The sequence below is a fragment of the Mangifera indica genome, chromosome 5, assembly GCF_011075055.1.
Source record: "Mangifera indica cultivar Alphonso chromosome 5, CATAS_Mindica_2.1, whole genome shotgun sequence".
Lineage (NCBI taxonomy): Eukaryota > Viridiplantae > Streptophyta > Magnoliopsida > Sapindales > Anacardiaceae > Mangifera > Mangifera indica.
The window spans coordinates 289,202-308,933 of record NC_058141.1 but is presented as its reverse complement, the minus strand read 5'-3'; the positions used below and the strand labels follow the sequence as shown (position 1 = coordinate 308,933).

Sequence of the window (19,732 nt, the reverse complement as noted above, 5' to 3'; positions counted from 1 at the left end):
AGTATGATATTCTTTTGAGTCAAACCAATAGAAATCAAAGCAACATTGATTAATTACATTAATTATCAACAATAAAATTATGTATACTTACATGTGACAATGGGTCATATCGGATCAAACTGAGTCAACTTTCGTGTGACCTACTGTACTTAAGGGTTGTCGCAAACCTTGTGAGCCAATCCGATCCACAAAAAAACTAAAGTTTATGCCACAACCCTCACTTGCGTAATCTTATTTAATTATTATTTTAATTAAATAATAAAATAATTTTTTAATTTTTGATAATTATGTAAAATTAAATAAAAATCGTTTTTTAATCACTAAAACTAAGGACATTACCACGAAAATTTTATTAACAATCTCTCACTTGCGTAAGAATACCATGATTACATGATGGAAAAAATTTGAAGATAATATAAATTAATTCATTTATATAATGTACAAATATAAGTTTTATATATATATATATATATATATATATATATATATATATATATATATATATATATATATATTCATCTTCGATGTCCAAATTTTTGAATTTTTCAAATATATCTGTTGCAATCCGATTTTGTAATTTAAAGTCAACTTTCACTCAATCTTTCATATATATAATTGCCTTGACTATGTTAGTATGTAAGTTCAATTGTTTGTTATTCAATATATATTCACTTACACTAAAAACTTATTTTGATGTTACGGTAGACACTAGAGACATTAGTAGATCATGTATTATGGCGGAAGAAACTTTCTTGATGTGTTTTTCACTATGCTAAAACATCCTTTTATAATTTCAAGATAATAATTAATATTAATATAATTAGAAAACTCATCATAATTTGAACTATGACATATATGTCGCTTATCTTTATGCAAGATTGATCATATACATGACTTCTATCTGCCTAAACCACTTGAACTTACTTTTGATTTGAGAGTATGTATGTGTCATCCTTCTATATTTGTATTCATAAATAGTATATATTTCAAATAAAAAATTTTGAACATCTTTTATTTTGTTAGTGCATGGTTCTAACAGATTTTCATTTATAATATCTAAACAATTGCGTATTCATAATAATTTGGCCCTTGGATCTAAAATGGTGGCTACAGAAAAAAGTAAAGGTACCTATTCCAATATTTTTAAAATTTTTCCTCCATTTATTTAGACATATCCTTGAAAATACCATAATACCTATATTTTTTTAAAATATCACGTATTTCTAACATATTATATAAAATTAAACATGTAATGGAATAATACACGCCTAATATTAATCAATAACTGTCTTTAGAGACTCTAACATGTTTATTAAAAAATTGGCAATCTCCCAATCATATTTAGTTTTAAAAAAAATGCGTTATTGAATTTTTTTGGTTGGATACTGAGAAACCATGTTATAGTTACTTTATACCTTTCACATGCTTTCAATATAAAATATGTTGAATTCTACCTAATTCTAACATCAACTTTTGATTTTGTTCATTTTAACCTCATTTATTACACAAATTATGATATGCTTGTGTACGTAATAAGGATGACGAAATGTAAACGATGACATGTCTAAGTAGTGTTATTTGATCTTTCGTTAAACTCAAACTATCTTGAACTATTAAATTCATAATATAATGTGCACTCCTAGTATGAAAATAATTTTCTACCAAATAGTACAACTAAATGATTTAACATTAATTCAATTATTGTATTATTATTTTTTGCATTATCTAAGTTAATTGAAAAAATAGAATTATTAATTTTATATTTATAAAAAATATTAGTTAATATTTGATAAATTGTAAAACCAGTATAAAGATATTCTAGTGATCTAAATGCAATAACATTTATGCACAACTACCAATAAGAATCAATGTAATGGGTAATTACGCATAAGTATCATATATCGTGATTAGTTATACTCCATAAATAAGAAGTAATTGAAATAACTTCATTAAAATTACTTCTGTCCATAAAATTACTTAGTTCTCTTATCATTTTTCATTTCATGAATTCATAATTTCTAACGATGTCAAATCTAAGGATAGATTTAGGAATTCTTCTAAAGGTTAGTTGACTGCTATTTTGCATCATCTATTCTAATATTTCATCTTTAGCATATAAAAAATATTGGTCAAAAGCTACAACATATCTGACTATATAATCACTCATCTGCAAATGATCATAGATGAAATTCGTTATTTTTCCAACATGCCCTGAATCGTTGGGACTGCTTACATTGGAGCCATCAACTGATCATGATTTGGTGAAGGTAATTTGTTGTTGTCTTCTCATGTTGTATAGAATTTTTTTATAATATTCAGTAAGGGCAAAAGACTTATTCCCACCAAAGTTTTAGTCTATTCCCAAACACCTACCCATGGAGTTTCAAAAACCCAAATACTTATTTATTATCCAACTTCACTTAAAATTTTCAATTAGTTGTAAGGGTAAAATCGTTATTTTATCATTAATATTAAAATAAATAAAACTACATCTCATTTTCTCCCCTTAAGTTTAAAAACTAATAATTTCTTCTCACCCAAAAGTTTGAAAACTTGTATTTTCCCGTTGTTAGGGTTTTGTTTTTTCATTTGGGCTTTCTGATGACCAATTGGTTCTGGCCATCAACTGGTCTTCTATGCATCTCCCTTCCCAGTGGTTTCCTGATGCGAAAACCACCCAAAATCTAGTCGAAACGGTTAGACAATATTGTATAGATCTATGCGATGTCACGTGAATTTATACGATGTTGTCTGACCATTTCGATTGAATTTTTGATGGTTTTCATGTTGATAAATCACCAAGGAGGGAGATGCACAAAAGATTGGTTGATAGTCGAAACCGATTGGTGGCCAAAAAGCCCAAATAAAAAAATCAAATCCTAACAAGGGAAATGCAAGCTTTTAAACTTTTAAGTGGAGAGAAATTGTTAGTTTTTTAAACTTAAGGGGGGGGGGGGGGGAATGAGATGTAATTTTTATTTATTTTAATATTAATGATAAAATAACAATTTTAACCTTACAACTAATAGAAAAATTGAACTGAAGTTGAATGATAGGTAGGTATTTAAGTTTTTGAAACCTCATAAGTGAGTGTTTGAGAATAGACTAAAACTTGGGTGTGAATAAGTCTTTTGGCCTATTCAGTAATATGACGGTGAAGATAATCGATGTTGCCCCAACTAACACATTTTAAATAGGAACCGCAGTGTGTGCACACTACCTATCAAATTGATCTATCTTTGATCATTTTTTCTATTAGATTGAAGTAATCCAACACTATCGATTTTTGTTTTTTTTTTTTTCCTGTTGGGTCTGTCACACTTTCATGCATTGGTGCTCTAATGCATCATCAATAATATCATTACTCTTTAATAAAATTCAAACAAATTAAACTCATTCGAGTTTAGATCCATTCGTAATTTTTTATTGAATAAAAAATAATGATGGATAAAATTATAACACAAACAGAAAATTCAATTGTTATAAGTAGATAAATATTAATTAAGAATTGAAAGAGTTTAACACTGGAATTGTTGAGAGAATATGAGATTGAGATTGTATGATTTTTGGGAGAGGGAAGAGAGTTTATATAGGAAAAATTTAGAGAAAAAACAAAAAAAAAAACTTAAATTTTGGCCCGTCCCCATTGGCTTGACTAATTGCTTCTGTAAGTGTAGACGTTTTGCTTTCCGTAAAACCATTTAAAAATTCAAATTTTTTTTTCAATAACCTACAAGTCTAACACAATCCACTACAATGATAGGATGTACACCTACAGGCTAAGCTTAAACAAGATGACTCAAGCTAGGTCACGAGTCAACCCAAACTCTCTATCATATTTATATAAATCAATTTTATATATTTAAATAACATATTATCATATAATTCACCGATACTTCAACCATTAAATTTCTTTTTCAAAACACAACTTTTAGCACTATTTAGTCTTAGTCAACATATAACAACAACCACCAAAATCAATGGACCCAATTCCCCTAATCAAACTTTCTATAAATTATTCTCTTCGGTATGCTTATAAAGCCACGATTTACCACTTCAAATCTACCCAAAATTGCAATATCTACAAGGTAAAAGAACTACATATATGTAAAAGCAAGCATTGGATCTCCGTTAAAGATGGATGCCCTTGTTTACCTGTCTCCTGTCACCTTAACATCTTGATATGCTTAAATTATGACCATTCATTGGTCGCTATCTCTATTCTGGTTTTAACTTATATTATATAGCCAAATAATGGCATTGATGTATACAAATATTTTGATATGCTATCATGTGATTTAATGATAAAATTGTTTACTTTATCAAATTTAATTTAAATCATTTGATCACATGATATGTCAAAATTTTTGTAAGGATAATTCAGCTTAAGATCAATTTGTTTATCTATTTAATGATATTGTTTATTCAGTTGATAATACTATTCATCCCATTGCAGCTTGAATGAGTTCTCACCTTATATGTTTGTACTTGTTAATCTTCAATTATTTATATATATATAGTTGTTCTTGATTACACCAAATACGAGAAAACTGTTGCTCCCGTGTTCTTACTTGACAATCCAGCATTAGGTAAGTATGTATAAACTTTCTTTTATTAATTTACATAAAATTATCACATGTGACAACCAAATCCATCTGTACTTGAAAAGAAAACTGGAGTCATAATGAAAGCTTTGGAAAATAATGGAAAAAAGAATCGATCTATCTCTTCTTCCTTTTAATCTTGCCATTACAGAAGAGTGAACCAAGGCCAAAGAGATTTACAGTGGCATATGAAATGTGAGGAGGAGGGATGTTTAAGACCGGACTGATTCTGACACCATTATTGTTGCCATTATTATTATTATAAGATCCACAGTTCTTCTTCAAAGGAGGCTTCTGGGTTGAGGAAGAACGAGTAGTGTTGTTGAAATAAGAATAGTAAGAACCAGCAGATCTTGAAACTTTTGATTTTCTGGAACCAGATGGTTGCCTTTGTAAATTCTGCCTCTGGGATTCCTTTGAAAGGGCTGAACCAGTGGAATTACTTCGTGAAAGGAAGTGTAAAGAGTTGATTAAACTCTTGCTTCGAGTGCTATCGAAGTTGAGACTGCTACTTCGTTTGAATTGCCAGAAAGATTTATACACAGGCTTGTCGTCGTATTCTTCTTCATCACCATTGGCATCATCGAGACTCGTTGATAAGTACTCTTTTAATCTCTTCTTTGCTGCCAATATTTGGTTTGGATGAGGAGAAGGTGAAGACGATGGTGGAGGTTGTGCTGGTTGATGGCCGACTTGTTTCTTCTTCTTGATTTCAACAGGAAGAATCTTTCCATTGGAGAAAAGCTCATCAGCTGAAGAAAGCTCCTGGAAATAAATACTATTGCCAATGCAGAACTCGAAATCGGAACTCGAATCAAGAAGAGATGAATCCAATCTTCTTTCAAACTGTGGCACTCCAGGATCCTTCTGGTTTAGATCATGTGAAAATGAGATTCGAGGACCAGAATTCTCCGAGCAGACATCTATAGCCATAGCAAAAAAGCCAGAAGCCTGGAAAAAAAATTAAAAAAAAAAAAAAAACAAAGAGGGTGGCCAAGGGAAGAGTCAGAAATGGCTGCAGGTTTAGGTTTAAGATTAGCTTTATTTTGGAGTAAGGAGAGAGCAAGAGGCAACAAAAATGGGAAGAATGAAGTATGGTGTGAAGATTGAGGATGAGAAAGATTCCATTTTAGGAAGATAACAGAAAAAGGAAATTCGAAGTAGTTGAAATTAAGCACCGAAAGGCTATAAAAGGGATTTTCTTCTCCAACTCTAGGTGGGTTTCCAAGGAAAGTTTCTTCTTTCACTTCAAGATTGGTGCCAAAATTGTTTAATTCGGATTAAGCTCAAATACATTTTAGTTTGAGATTAACTCGAATATAAAAAAGTCAGTAATTTATGAGTTGATATTTAAATTTGACTCGAAAATAATTTATTTTGAATTTGATTCAAATTGGCTTAACTTTTAAATATTTAGATTGATTTAAACTCAACTTATTTTATAAAAATAAACTTAATATTTAACTCAAACTTAACTAATTGGAATCTAATCTCTAACAATTTGATTAAATCCAATCCTACAAAAAGTGATAATGAAAGTGATAGTGAGAGTACCAGAAGCCTTAATTTTTTTAATTGTATTGAATCTCTTGTGTTCGGATACAATATCGCAACATTTTTCATTGATTTATGTTGAAACTGTGTCGTTTAATCCTCATCCCAGTCAACTTTAGTTTGCAATGTTGGAGGTCCACATCAGCAGCATTATTAAAATGTATTCTTAAAAGATCTATTGAGTATTGAGTTCATTTTTATCTCATTAGTTTGATGAAATTCAGAGTTTAAGATATAAAACTGTCATTTAATTGTATAATATTATATTTATAAATAATATTTTTGATATCAAATTAGATATTAATATGATAAAGGGGTATACTAGTTTAATTGACAATCAAATCAGTTAAATCTTTAAAAATAATTTTATATAATTAATTATTATATGTATAATTAATATTATTTTAGTATTATTTTATATATTTTATAATGATATGAGATAAAAATGGAGAATAATAGAGCAAATAGTGAAACTGGTTAGATTCACTCTTTTTATTGATTTTGGATAGAACGATACATATAGACAGACTCATGCGATGATATCAAAAGGAAAATAAAAATGGAGGATAATGCAGACGACAGGTGGAGGAATAATTGCATGGGAGAATAATTGCTTGTCACATGTTTCTGTGTCTCTGATTCATTTGGCATCTCATCATCTCTTTATGATAGATTGGGTCCGACTTGCTTTGGAACAAATTCATGATTTAGTTTTAATAAATCACCTTCAAATTGAAATTTCGGTTTGGTTTAAGATTGACTTGGCAAAACTGTTCGATCTCAGGGAGGCATTGCACATAAGAGCAAATGAACCTCATGCTTATACTTGTTGTGAATGCGTAGAGTGTTTCACAATTTCTGATAATCAGATCAGAGTAATTGGTTTAATCAGTTAAATTGAAGAGTAACTCCAAATTTAATTTAGTTTATCTCAAAAATTGATTTAGATTTTAACTTGGTTAAACTTGATCGAAATTGATAAATTAGATGAACCGGTTAAAACTGATAAAATTAGATTTGACCAAAATTTGATTAACTTTAAAAAATTTGTTTATTTTTTAGTAATTTAATTATTTTATATTAAATTATATTAATTTTAAAGGTTTGTAAAAAAAATCGAAAATAAAATGAAAAAGAAAAAAAAAATCTAATCCATTGAAATGACTTTATTGAGGAAACATAAAAAAATTTTAGTTTTAACCTTTTGTAATACAATAAATCAACTTTTAAAGTTTAAAAATATCATATGAGAGTAACTTTAGAATATTTGTAAAATAATATTTCATATAAATTAAAATATCTTATATGAATAATAACTTATAGAATTATGTTTTTTTTTTTTTTAATCATAAAATAAATAAATTTTTTTAATCTAATTATTCCTTTGAGATTAGATAAATAATTGTCTTTCATTGAAAAGGTTATATTCTAATTATTATAGGCTTGGTATCTTGATTGATTTTTTTTTTTCAAAATTTTAAGCAACTAAAATACTTTATTCTGATTTTTTCTATTCAAATACAAAACTTGTCAGTTATTCTAATATTATTTTTAAAAAATTTATTATAATTTGATAATAGATTAAATCGATTGATCAAATCAATCAACCCATAAACTAATGAAATGATCGGTTTGATTACTGATTTGGTTTTAAAATCATTAATTGTTATTAGATAAAAGTGGTAAAATAACTGTAAGCTACCAGCAATGGTGAAATGTGTTTTGGGTAAAAAAAAAACCGGTAACAAATTGTGTGTTTAAAATGACCCGTAGCACAACAAGATACCTCCCGCCTTTTGAAGAATCCAAAGGGGATCATTGCAGTCTCCCAGAGGCAGAGTCAGTGGTGTTTCCCTCGGTGCCAGGACCATCTCTATTGCTATTCATAAGTGGACATGCTTGGCCAAGAGGTCTTCATACTACAACTATTGTTAGGTTTCGCTGCAATCTTGGTTACTACAGTTTGATGATGTTCTTATGTTGTAAAACTAGCAAGTAGACCTGCGAATTCTTTTGTTTAGACAGTCTCAGTTAGCCCATATTTTGTCCTCTTCTTGAACCTTATTTTAGTAACAATTTTGATAGGTCTTCAAGAAGAATTGATTCTTATTTATAGGTTGGCTTAGTTTGTTTGCTGTCCTTTCTTTTGGTGGGATGAGCGTAATTTATTCCCGAGTGTTTTTGTAGGCTCCTTATTTCTTTGTTAATATATATTTTTACTTTAAAAAAAAAAAAAGGCGCAGTAGGGTAGCTAAATCTGTAGTTGTAGGAATACAAAAAATGAATCTACAGAAGCCTGGAACTTGATTTTCATCTGAGGATGGTGAAATTGTGAAGACGGAAGAGAGAAAGAGAGAGAAATGAAACCAGTTAGACAAAGGACGTGGGAAATTTCGATTGAGAAGAGCAGTGACTTGTGTAAACAGATTGAGACAAGTCCTAATTCGATACTAAACTCAAATCTCTTTCATTAAACATGTGAAATAGGAAGATTATATGAAGGAATGATTCATAAACATTATACTTTCAATTATTTTAAAAGTGGGTTTTAAGAATTTAAGATGAACTTAAATTTATTTTGATATTAAAATAATTTATATTATATATTTAAAGAAAAATTATATAATTTTTTAAAAATTATTTTTAAATAATTAATCAGTCTAATCATTTGCTAAATGGTTTAATTATATGATCTAATTTTAACCCTTTTTTATTTTAAAAAAAGGTTTGACCACCAGTTGAATTGGATTACTTCTTTCAGTGAGGAAATAAATGTTTAGTCAAATGCTGAAAACATTTGAGACAAAATGCTTTAAGAAATCGAAGGGAATTGTAGAGTAATGACAATATGGCAGTAAATTCATTCGATGACTTGGGGTTCATACATGAGTTCCATTCTCTTTTTTTTTTTTCTGTTTTAAGTTCCTTTTAAAAGATAAGATTATTATCTTAGCCTCAACCTCCTCCTGTTCTTTAAAAAAAAAATAGAAAAAGAGAAATATAAACTATGTACACCCTAATTAGACCTCTGAAGTTGGCTTGAGTGGATGAGATGTGAAATCCTCGAGTGAAAGGACTAGGTTTATGATCGAGTGGTGTTATACCAAGTCAAACCTAAATTTATCTGATACAATAGTTATAGTTTAATCATTATACCCAAGATTTATATATTCAACTAATCGAGTATAGTTTCCTAGATATTAAAAAAAGGGGTTATACCTTAACTATTATATAATTAAGAAGCAAGTGGCGAGTAATTGAAAGTCATTTATCAGCTCAAAGTGTTGCCCCCTGGACCCCTAACTGCTTATGGGAAATCTGCACCTGCTAACTAGGCAAGAATCATAACCCCAAGTCCGTTGCCATAATGTCTTTATTATCAAAGTGATAGCCAAATACAATATTTTTTAATGTTGACATATTTTGTAAGCAAAATTTGGTGGTATTAAACCCTCAAAGATAGTTTGAGTGACAAAAGAAGAGATTTTATATATAAGAAAACATTAGTTCAAGTTTTTTTAAACGATATTTTAAGATTAAACTCTTAATTTATCTGAGTTGTAAAGTCAGTCACTGAACCTCAGATTTAACCTACTTAGTGTGATTGGTTTCGCCTTAAAGGGACGATTCGACTTGGATCATCATTACACCATGAGTTGGTTTGAGTAGATGAGTTGTAAAATCTTCAAATTAAAGGACGAGGCTTGCAACCCTAGTGATGTCATACCAAGTCAAATCTTAATTTAGTTGATACAATGATTGTAAATTCAATCATTTGCCCGAGATTTGTATATTCAACTAACTAGGTATGACCCGATTATTACAAAAAGATTATACCCTAACTACTATCTAAGCAAGGAGCAAGTAGCAAATAATTAAACGTCACTTATCAGCTCAAGGTGTTGCCCCTTACACCTCCAACTGCTCATGGGAAGCCTTCGCTTGCTACTCGGGTGAGAAGCATAGCCCTAAGCATGTTGCCATAATGTCTTTACAATCAAAGTGGTAGCTGAATACAATTTTTTTTAATGTTGGCATATTTTTTTACACAAAATTTGATGGTATTAAGTCTTCAAAGATAGCTTAAATGACAAAAGAAGAGACTTTATGTATAATAAAATATGAGTTCAAGTTTTCTTTAATGACATTTCAAGTTCAAACTCTTAACTTACTTAAGTTGTGGGTTTAGTCACTAAGTTTAGGATTTAACCTGCTTTGTGTGGTTGGTTTCGCCTCAAAAGGACCGTCTGACTTAGATGGGATTTCTCATTATATCGACCTTAAAGGTTGGTTTGAGTAGATGGGCTGTGAAATCCTCAAGTGGAAGGACTAGGTTTGTGTCCTAGTGATGTCATACCAAGTCAAATATTAATTTACTCGGTACAATAGTTGTAGATTCAATGATTGTACTTGAGATTGACCTATCCAACTAACTAGGTTGGGTTTCTTGATTATCAAAAAAAAAAAATTATACCCTAACTACTATATAAGCAAGGAGCAAGTAGCAGATAATTAAATGTCGCTTATCAGCTCAAGATGTTGCCCCCTCATGGGAAGCCTTTGCCTGCTAACCAGGGAAGCATAACCTCAAGTGTGTCGCTATGTCTTTAAAATCAAAGTGGTTGTCAAATACAATATTCTTTAATGCTAGCATATTTTTTAAGCAAATTTTGATGGCATTTAGCCCTTAAAAATAGCTTGAGTAGTAGAAAGAAATTTTATATATGAGATATCATATTCAAGTCTTTTATGTCGATATTTTAAAATCAAACCTTTTACTTATCTGAATTGTAAAGTCGGTCATCAAACTTGGGGTTTGACTTACTTGGTGAGATTGAGTTTGTCTTAAAAGGACGTTTTAATTTAGATGAGATTTTTTGTTATCAAAATTTGATGCCATTGCATTGCACCATTAACCAAAAAAATCTGCATTTTCCAGGATAGAGGTTTACTTGTAAATGCATTCGTTGATTGATTACAGCAAATACATAAACAAAAATCATTCCTTGAGAAGAAAAGAAAACTGATTTTGTGAGGACTCATAAATCGCTGCAATTTTTATCAGTTTGAGTCACATGTTACACCAAAAAGGCCTTAAGTCAAAATAGTTTTCGATGGAATCGATGCTTACTGCTGCAATTTAATTTTGAACTTTCTAATGTATACTTCTTTCAAATAAACACTGAAGCATTCACGTTTATTCTTTTGCTTCAACCACAAATCAATTTCATTGCGACCCGACCCGACCCGACAAATCAATATCAGGCCCTATGGGAATTTCAGTCCTTTTAGAGTTAGATAAAAGTTAAGGGTGTTAAATCCCCACTTTGAAAAATCTCCCAGCTTTTAGTTTCCAAATCGATTCTACAGATTCACCAAAGCACGCACCTAGATTCTTCCTTCTTCTCCTTCTCCTTTTCAGTGGGCTGGTTTTTTTTCTTTCTTTTTATAAACTCTCTAGCTGTAATAAATTTCGATACAAAACACCCAGCTCTAGAATTAACCCTTCTCAACTCTTAGCAGCAACGAAAATCGACAATGGTGGTGGTGAAAGAGGAGAAAGCGGAGGAATTGCTTCAGCTCTTCTTGAAGATCGGCTTGGATGAACGAACGGCCAAGAACACCATCGCCAACAACAAGGTCACCTCCAATTTGACTGCCGTCATTAACGAGGTACTCTACTCTATTTATTTATGTCTCTTTGTCCTTTTATTTCCCCTTCTTATTTCGTTTTCTTTTCGGGCTTGGTTTCAATTTTCTGGTTATTTCGATGTAGCTTTGTAGCTTTGTTTTGGTATCGTAATAATTGTGATGAACTTGTGATTTTTATTTCAGGCTGCTGTTACTGACGGGTGTGACCGAAGAATCGGGAATTTACTTTATACGGTAAGTTGTTTGAACATTGATTTACTTTCGCCTGGTTTCTTCTTGTGAAGAATCTATTGGACAGTGGAAATGCTGGAATGATATTGTTAATATATTTTTTCTTTGTTTTTTTTACGGTGAAGTTAGAAGAGTTGAAAAAATTTAAATTTAACACAGTAAAGTTTCGTTTGTTTTTCATTTGAGAATTTGGATTACTGGAGTTACTGGAATGATATATTTAATATTTTTTGTATTTTTTTAATTAAAGTTTGAGGAACACAAACAAAAATCAAAATTACCCGGTGAAGTTCTCTTTGTATTCTATTTGAGAATTTGGTACTTGTTTTTATGACAGGTTGCTACGAAGTACCCAGCAAATGCCCTTGTTCATCGCCCAACTCTGCTACAGTATGTCGTCTCCTCCAAGGTCTGACACGATCTCATCAAGTTTTCATGTATTTGATGTGTGTTTGTCTAGATTTACAATTTTCTTATAGAGTTGCCTTTTGTAGATTAAAACCCCAGCCCAGTTAGAAGCAGCATTCTTGTTTTTTGCAAGTGTTGGTGCCGAGAACTTTAAAGTTGATGAATTTGAAGAAGCATGTGGCGTTGGTATGACAAAAACAACTCCTCCATTTGATATATGGTGTTAAATGCACTAGGAATTTGCCGTAATTTAAGTTACTGGACACAATTATGTTGTTGCAGTCTACTAACTAATGCAGCATCATTTACTATATAAGACTGACAGCTTAATTAATTTTGTTGTTTCTTTATTTGAAACATTCCCTTCTATGGTATTGTTTACTCCTCTGTCCATGTATATTGAACAGGGGTTGAAGTTTCTGTAGAAGATATTGAACAGACGGTTAATGAAGTCTTTGAAGAGAATCAAAATTCAATTTTGGAGCTATGTTATCGAACAAATGGTTAGTACTTGATTTTGACTTAGTTTTTATAACTCTGAATGGTACAGAAATATAATATGTTTTTTCAAAATTTTAATTAAAATTAGCTTCTCTTTGTTGCAATTTATTTTGTATCAGTGTGAAGTCTTATAATGTTATATCGGTTTCATCCAACTCATATCTAATAGCTATTAGTGAGAGTGTGAGATACAGTGGGAATGTTTCTGTTTCAGACCTTTGATTGGAAAACTTAAGGGTTGAAATTTCGTGTTATGTTAATTTCTTGACTATCAAGGTTGCAGAATCTGGTAGTGGTCCCTAGTTTAGAACTTGTTAGAAAGGTAGAGGATTTCTGGCTAAAAAATGTAATGCGATAAATCCTTTCTCTCTCTCTCTCTCTCTCTCTTTCATTCATATGAATGAGGGAAGAGAGAAACTTGTAAGGGACTAGTTTTCTCTCTTTCTCATACGTGTTTGAGCATAATTTTCCAATTAATGCTATAAATTCAATCCACACCTTCATACGTAGGAAGGCTATTAGTTAGTTTTTTTGTCTGTTTATGTGAGTTTCTGAATGTAAATTGGAGTTCAGTTTTCTTCAATTCATAATCTTTCATCAATTGCCCATTTTGCTCTGTCTTTTGCAATTGACATTCAATTATTTTGTCTGTAGTGGGTGATTTGTTTGCACATGTTAGGAAGAGGCTACCATGGGCTGATCCAAAGATTGTCAAGGTGAATGATTACTTATCCCCTGTGAATATCAATGATTTGAATTAGCATTGGATTTTATATGAATGTAAATCTTTTTTGACACTATTCCAAATTTCTGTTGTCTTCCTTGACAGCAACTAATAGATGCTAAACTGTATGAATTACTTGGCGAAAGGACAGCAGTAGATAATGAGAAACCTGCAAAGAAGAAGGAGAAAAAGGAGAAGCCTGCAAAAGTGGAGGTAAGTCCACATACATGCTTTATTTGTTTTATAGGTACACCCTTTTTATTGGATAGAAGTTATAATTTCTCTCCACCTGTGGTGTTATTGCACGCTGTAGGACAAACCAGCCATGGCTGAGGCTTCAGCACAGCCTTCTGAGGAAGAGCTCAATCCATATTTGATATTCCCTCAACCAGTAGATAATATTCAGGTGAATTTGGTTATCTGTTCTTTGCCTTAGTATTTCCAATGCTAGATTTTCTTGTTCCTTTTTATCACCGGAAAAAAAAAATGTTGCTATCTTGTTTGTAGTTGTTTGCTGATTATATTATATTACTTTTTCCATTGTATTAAAGATTTTATGGTATATATGTGATTTCATTGTTTTCACTATTAATAAGTCAATCAGGCTATGAGTTAGTTCATTGCCAGCCAATGCTCTGCAGCTGCATGTTGCTTTAGGTTAAGTCATATATTTACTCTTTTTTGTATATTATCAGGTACATACTGAAATACCTTTCAGTAATGGCACTGTGTTGAGGTGTTGCAATTCAAAGGAGATGCTTGACAAGCACTTGAAATCTACAGGGGGAAAGGTCTTTACTCGCTTTCCACCTGAACCAAATGGGTATCTACACATTGGCCATGCAAAGGTAATTGCTAGTTTTACTTTCAAGGTTTGATGTAACTTGGAAAGGGATAAAAAGGGAGAATTAAGTTTTGGAGTTTGCTGCTTGCTTGAACTATGATTGTTCATTAATATGTAACTCTTTCCAGGCAATGTTTGTTGACTTTGGTTTGGCAAAGGAGAGAGGTGGATGTTGCTACCTTAGGTGAGTGTTTGCTTGTTTTTGCTTCTTTGGTTGTATTTGAAGTTGTTTATGATTTTATATGTATAATTAAGCTGTCTGGTATTTTGAGAACATGTAATCTAATTTCCTTGATTTTCCAAATGTAGTTGTCTGAATATGTACATGGTTGTGTCACACATTGAATCACGCAACGTACTTCTTACATCTAGGTCTGTTATAGTTATAGTTGTGCAAACTGGTTTAACTTGAGCACTGGCTGTAGGGTTGTTGCATTGCCCTTCCCTAGAATTGACAGGGTTAGCAAACCATTGGTTAATCATGTAAGTTTGTAAATGGCTGATTTAAACCTTGATTTAGTTATAACACTTAGCAAATCAAAATATATATGACTTTTCAGTTACACACGTTTCTGAGTTTTGATTACTGAACTTTATTGCTTTCAGATTTGATGATACAAACCCAGAAGCTGAAAAGAAAGAATATATTGATCATATTGAAGAAATAGTCACGTGGATGGGTTGGGAGCCTTTCAAGGTACTGACAGTGTCTATGTAAACTCTATATAATGCAGAGATGTTTTTTTTCTTTTTGTGACATCTACATCTGCTGAATTGATGCAGATCACATACACCAGTGACTATTTCCAAAATTTGTATGATTTAGCAGTGGAGTTGATACGTAGGGGTCATGCTTATGTTGATCACCAGGTTAGAGTTCACTATAACTCATTTCTGCATATTAATGGCTTTAGAAGTGTTCTTAATTTTGGCATACAACTTGTAATTTGCAATTTGGTTGGCAATGGGTCACTTCTTCTAGACTCCTGAAGAAATTAAAGAGTACAGGGAAAAGAAGATGAATAGCCCTTGGAGGGATAGACCTATCGCAGAATCATTGAAACTGTTTGAAGATATGAGAAGAGGTTTGATTGAAGAAGGCAAAGCAACTCTTCGGATGAAACAGGACATGCAAAGTGACAATTTTAATATGTATGACCTCATTGCCTATCGAATCAAGGCAAGTAGTATTATTTAAAAGCTTTAGTTACAAAACTTGTTAAGTTCTTTATATCTGACTGGGCTGAGATTGTCCTCTTGCAGTTCACTCCCCATCCACATGCAGGAGATAAGTGGTGTATTTATCCAAGTTATGATTATGCTCATTGCGTTGTGGATTCTATAGAAAACATCACACATTCAGTGAGTTATATTCTTCTAGCATATTCAATTTTGTGGGCCATCTTTCATGACACATATTAGGTTGTCCGAATGCTGTTACTGAAAGTATCTTGTAATATTACTTATTATTTTTATGTTCAGTAGCACATTGTTTCAGATGCTTCTTTCATAAACTTTTTATGTGTGGATTATCAGTTTCAAGTAAGATTGGTATGATTGGTAATGTTTAGTCATTGTTATCCTTGGTATTTGAGCTGAATGATTAGGTGCTAGTCTAGGGTTATGTTTAATGCAAAAACAGAGATGGAAGATGCCAGAGCACAATTTCTATTCAATGGTCTTTTGGACATGACAATAAAAAATATTTTGAATTAATTTTTATGGTTGTGCTGCACATAATCACAGGTACTGTATTCTTGTGATGGGTTTCTTTTGAGTATTTTGTATCCTAGTGGATGCATTGAGTAATATTTAGTTCCTTTTTTTCACTCGTAGGGCTCTGATTCTCCTATGGTTGATACTTCTTGTTACAAACTATTGGATGTGATTGTGTTTAGTGTTGCTTGAGAGAAATATTGTTATTGTATCCCCTCCTTGGTCACTCATGGGTTCTGGTTTATTATTAGTAAGATAAAAAGCTCACAAGAAATCTAGACATCTTAAAATTGCTGAGTTTTGAGAAATTCATGCTTTGCCAAAAATAAGAATAGAAAATGAGTGCTCTGCTTGCCCTCTTGGATAAAATAAGATTGCGATATGTAGGAAGTAAGAAAATGTGAGCTTTCCTTGCCTCATTTGGATAAACACTCTTTTTTTTTTAAAGTACCTTGCACTTTCTCTTACGTGTTTGTGAGATCTCCATCACTTGAATGTTCTCTCTTTCAGAGAATTCTGATCATTTCATACAATTTTTATGTTCACTTGATTATGTAAAGTGGCTTGTTGATGACGTTTGTTTAACTTGAAATTTGTTTAATGTAGTTGTGTACACTTGAATTTGAGACGCGTCGTGCTTCATATTACTGGTTGTTGCATTCATTGGGTCTTTACCAACCTTATGTGTGGGAGTATTCTCGACTAAATGTTTCAAACACTGTAATGTCTAAGCGCAAGGTGAGCGAACAAATCTGGCAATTCATAGTGGAAGGCCTTAAAATGTATTTCATTGCTGTTTCACTATGAATCCAACCACTTTTTTTGGTGGTGTTGTGATAATGCAGTTAAATTTCTTGGTGACAAAGAAGTATGTTGATGGTTGGGATGACCCCCGTCTTATGACACTAGCCGGTTTACGGCGCAGGGGTGTGACTTCAACCTCAATCAATGCTTTTGTTCGAGGAATTGGAATTACTAGAAGGTTTGGCTTCATTTACTTTGTTCATTGTTCATGCATATGAGATTGTTATTAATTCTGCCTAGTTTCCGTACTATTTGCCATTCATGTGATACAGTGATTGTAGTCTGATTCGTTTGGACCGTTTGGAATATCATATAAGAGAAGAACTAAACAAAACAGCACCTCGCACGTTGGTTGTGCTAAATCCTTTGAAGGTCTGGATCCTATCTCATCTGTAATTTTCTTTGGGAATCTTTTTTGTTCCTGTCTGCAACTCATCTTTAATTTGTTTTCAGGTAGTTATTACCAACCTGGAATCTGGCTCAACTATGTACCTTGATGCCAAGAGATGGCCTGACGCTCAAGCAGATGATGCATCTGCTTTCTACAAGGTGAGGAATAGAGATTTCAGCTATGATTTAAGAGAATAAAAATGATTTCAAATTTTGAACAAGTTGCTTGAATTGCTTTTACATTTTTAGGCTTTGGCTTTGAACTTATATTTTATTGTTCATGTTTGCCTCGTGGCACCTGTTTGTTGGCCTAAACTTGTATACCATAACTTTTGGTTGGTTCATTTGCTTGCCAAATAAGATACTCATGAAGTTCAATGACAAGGATGGATCCAAGCTTTTTAGGGACATTATGTTTGGATTGCTATATATATGTGGTTTCCATCAGTTTGCTTCAAGTGTTTCTTATCTTAATATTTAGCTGCTATCTTCTTTTTCTGCTCATTGTAGGTTCCATTTTCAAATGTTGTGTATATTGAGCGTTCTGATTTTCGAATGAAAGATTCCAAAGATTATTATGGCCTTGCTCCTGGCAAATCTGTACTACTAAGGTATGTGTATTTTATAATACTTCCTGGTTTAAAATCAACTTGAGTAGAAATTGGTTCCATATCCAATTTACTTTTACAGATATGCTTTTCCTATAAAATGCACTGAGGCAATTTTAGCTGATGATAATGAGACTGTTCTTGAGATCCGGGCTGAATATGATCCTTCCAAAAAGTCGAAGCCAAAGGTTTTCATTCCGTTTTATTTTTCGGTCATACTGAAATTTCTGTTTAATGTGGTTCTGTGAATAATCTTGGTTTTGAAATTATATTTATGCTGTCAGCATTGTTATTATTCTCTTTTGGCTCAAATTTCTCCTTATTGTACAGGGAGTTCTTCACTGGGTTGCTGAGCCTTCCACTGGTGTTGATCCGCTTAAAGTTGAAGTCAGATTGTTTGACAAATTGTTCATATCTGAGGTTGGCTATTATTTACTTTCTGCAATTATCTTCTTTTGTTCCTTTTCTCCCTGAAAATCTATAAAGCCTCATGAGATCTATTTTTTCCTTCAGAATCCTTCTGAACTTGATGATTGGCTCTCTGATTTGAACCCCAAATCCAAAGAGGTTATTCATGGTGCATTTGCCGAACCAGCACTTCGTAATTCTGTTGTTGGGGACAAATTTCAGTTTGAAAGGCTAGGTAAACTCAAAACCCCTGCTTGTTTTTAATGTTTCAGATTTCTGAATTATCTGCAACATTGAAATAGTTAGATGTAGATGCAGGCCTAGCGTAAATGCAGTAATTGGTGCAATTGTTTGTGAATTTGGAGATACCTTTGTACTGTGAAAATGGCTTTACTTTCTTGTTACAGCGTTTTCTAACAATTTTACTGTTTCAATCTTAATTCCAGGGTATTTCACAGTTGATAAGGATTCCAATCCAGAAAGACTTGTCTTCAACCGGACAGTCACACTCAAAGATAGCTACAGTAAAGGTGGCAAGCAGGACCCTAGCAGATGGAAAGTTCATGCAGAGACTGTAATGGGGCAACCTGTATGACCAACTTTTTACTTCTTCAATGTTCATAAAAGTTTTATAAAATCCACCAGTTACTACAATTTAATACATAGCATTTACTTTTACGGATGATTAGATAGATCAAATCAGTTGACAGTTTTCAGGAACTTCTGATGTATTTCTTTCTTGACCCATCAACAAGATCACTTGGAACTTGTTAATGGTGTATCATAGTTATACTCTCTTTTAGAGATTTTTATGAAGAAGATTGATTGAAACTTCAATAACTCTAAAACCATTGTCTGCTTTGGACAGACTTCACCAGAGTTTTGACTGAGTTTTGTAACCCAAAATAGGTTTCAATAGTTTAAGAGTTCATTGACTATTTAACTAATTTTGTTTTATATCCTTAGGCGATGTGGGATACCTATACATACATAACATATCTCTCTTGCCTTGTTAGACATGAAATTTGTATAAGGTGTTATACCATTTTTCATAATGATCCCAGGGTTTCAAATGAAAGATTTGAGTGTAGTACAAAAACTCTTGAAGCATTGACCATTGAATTAAGGTGATTATGAGACTGTATAATTAGTTAGTATTGTGTGTTGGCGTATTTTGATAACTTTAGACAAGGATCTATGCTTTTTAGTGCTTTAAACAGGAATGTTTGGAAAATTGAGTAAGGAAGGTCATGCTTGATCATAGGGCTAGGGTTGGACTCAAATTAAG

General features: G+C 32.0%; 2 protein-coding genes across 3 annotated transcripts; one reads left to right on the top strand and one right to left on the bottom strand.

The window, feature by feature from the left end:
- Positions 1-4,596: 4,596 nt before the first annotated feature.
- Positions 4,597-5,846, bottom strand: LOC123216227. The gene has a single exon (XM_044636625.1). It carries the CDS (start codon positions 5,535-5,537, stop codon positions 4,722-4,724), a length of 816 nt encoding a protein of 271 aa, XP_044492560.1. The 5' UTR covers positions 5,538-5,846; the 3' UTR covers positions 4,597-4,721.
- Positions 5,847-11,434: 5,588 nt separating this feature from the next.
- LOC123217214 (glutamine--tRNA ligase, cytoplasmic-like) lies at positions 11,435-19,281 on the top strand. Of its 2 annotated transcripts, XM_044638048.1 has the most exons (24): positions 11,435-11,587; positions 11,682-11,831; positions 11,994-12,044; positions 12,379-12,450; positions 12,536-12,635; positions 12,857-12,952; positions 13,605-13,666; positions 13,780-13,887; positions 13,988-14,080; positions 14,370-14,522; positions 14,647-14,702; positions 15,125-15,215; positions 15,302-15,388; positions 15,501-15,698; positions 15,782-15,880; positions 16,841-16,972; positions 17,080-17,216; positions 17,311-17,410; positions 17,492-17,587; positions 17,939-18,039; positions 18,119-18,224; positions 18,367-18,456; positions 18,550-18,679; positions 18,891-19,281. In XM_044638048.1, exons 2-24 carry the CDS (start codon positions 11,697-11,699, stop codon positions 19,037-19,039), a joined length of 2,442 nt encoding a protein of 813 aa, XP_044493983.1. In that variant the 5' UTR covers positions 11,435-11,587; positions 11,682-11,696; the 3' UTR covers positions 19,040-19,281. The 2 variants fall into 2 exon arrangements, with proteins under 2 accessions (XP_044493983.1, XP_044493982.1); XM_044638047.1 differs by having other exon boundaries at positions 11,440-11,831.
- The last annotated feature ends 451 nt before the right edge of the window (positions 19,282-19,732 follow it).

Excerpts from the sequence above, each read along its gene's own strand:
- LOC123216227 (XM_044636625.1), bottom strand. The coding sequence starts at position 5,537 with ATGGCTATAGATGTCTGCTCGGAGAATTCTGGTCCTCGAATCTCATTT.
- LOC123217214 (XM_044638048.1), top strand. The coding sequence starts at position 11,697 with ATGGTGGTGGTGAAAGAGGAGAAAGCGGAGGAATTGCTTCAGCTCTTC. Across the intron at positions 13,667-13,779 it reads CTGATCCAAAGATTGTCAAG|CAACTAATAGATGCTAAACT; the intron begins GTGAATGATTAC and ends CTTCCTTGACAG. Across the intron at positions 15,389-15,500 it reads ATGCTTATGTTGATCACCAG|ACTCCTGAAGAAATTAAAGA; the intron begins GTTAGAGTTCAC and ends CACTTCTTCTAG.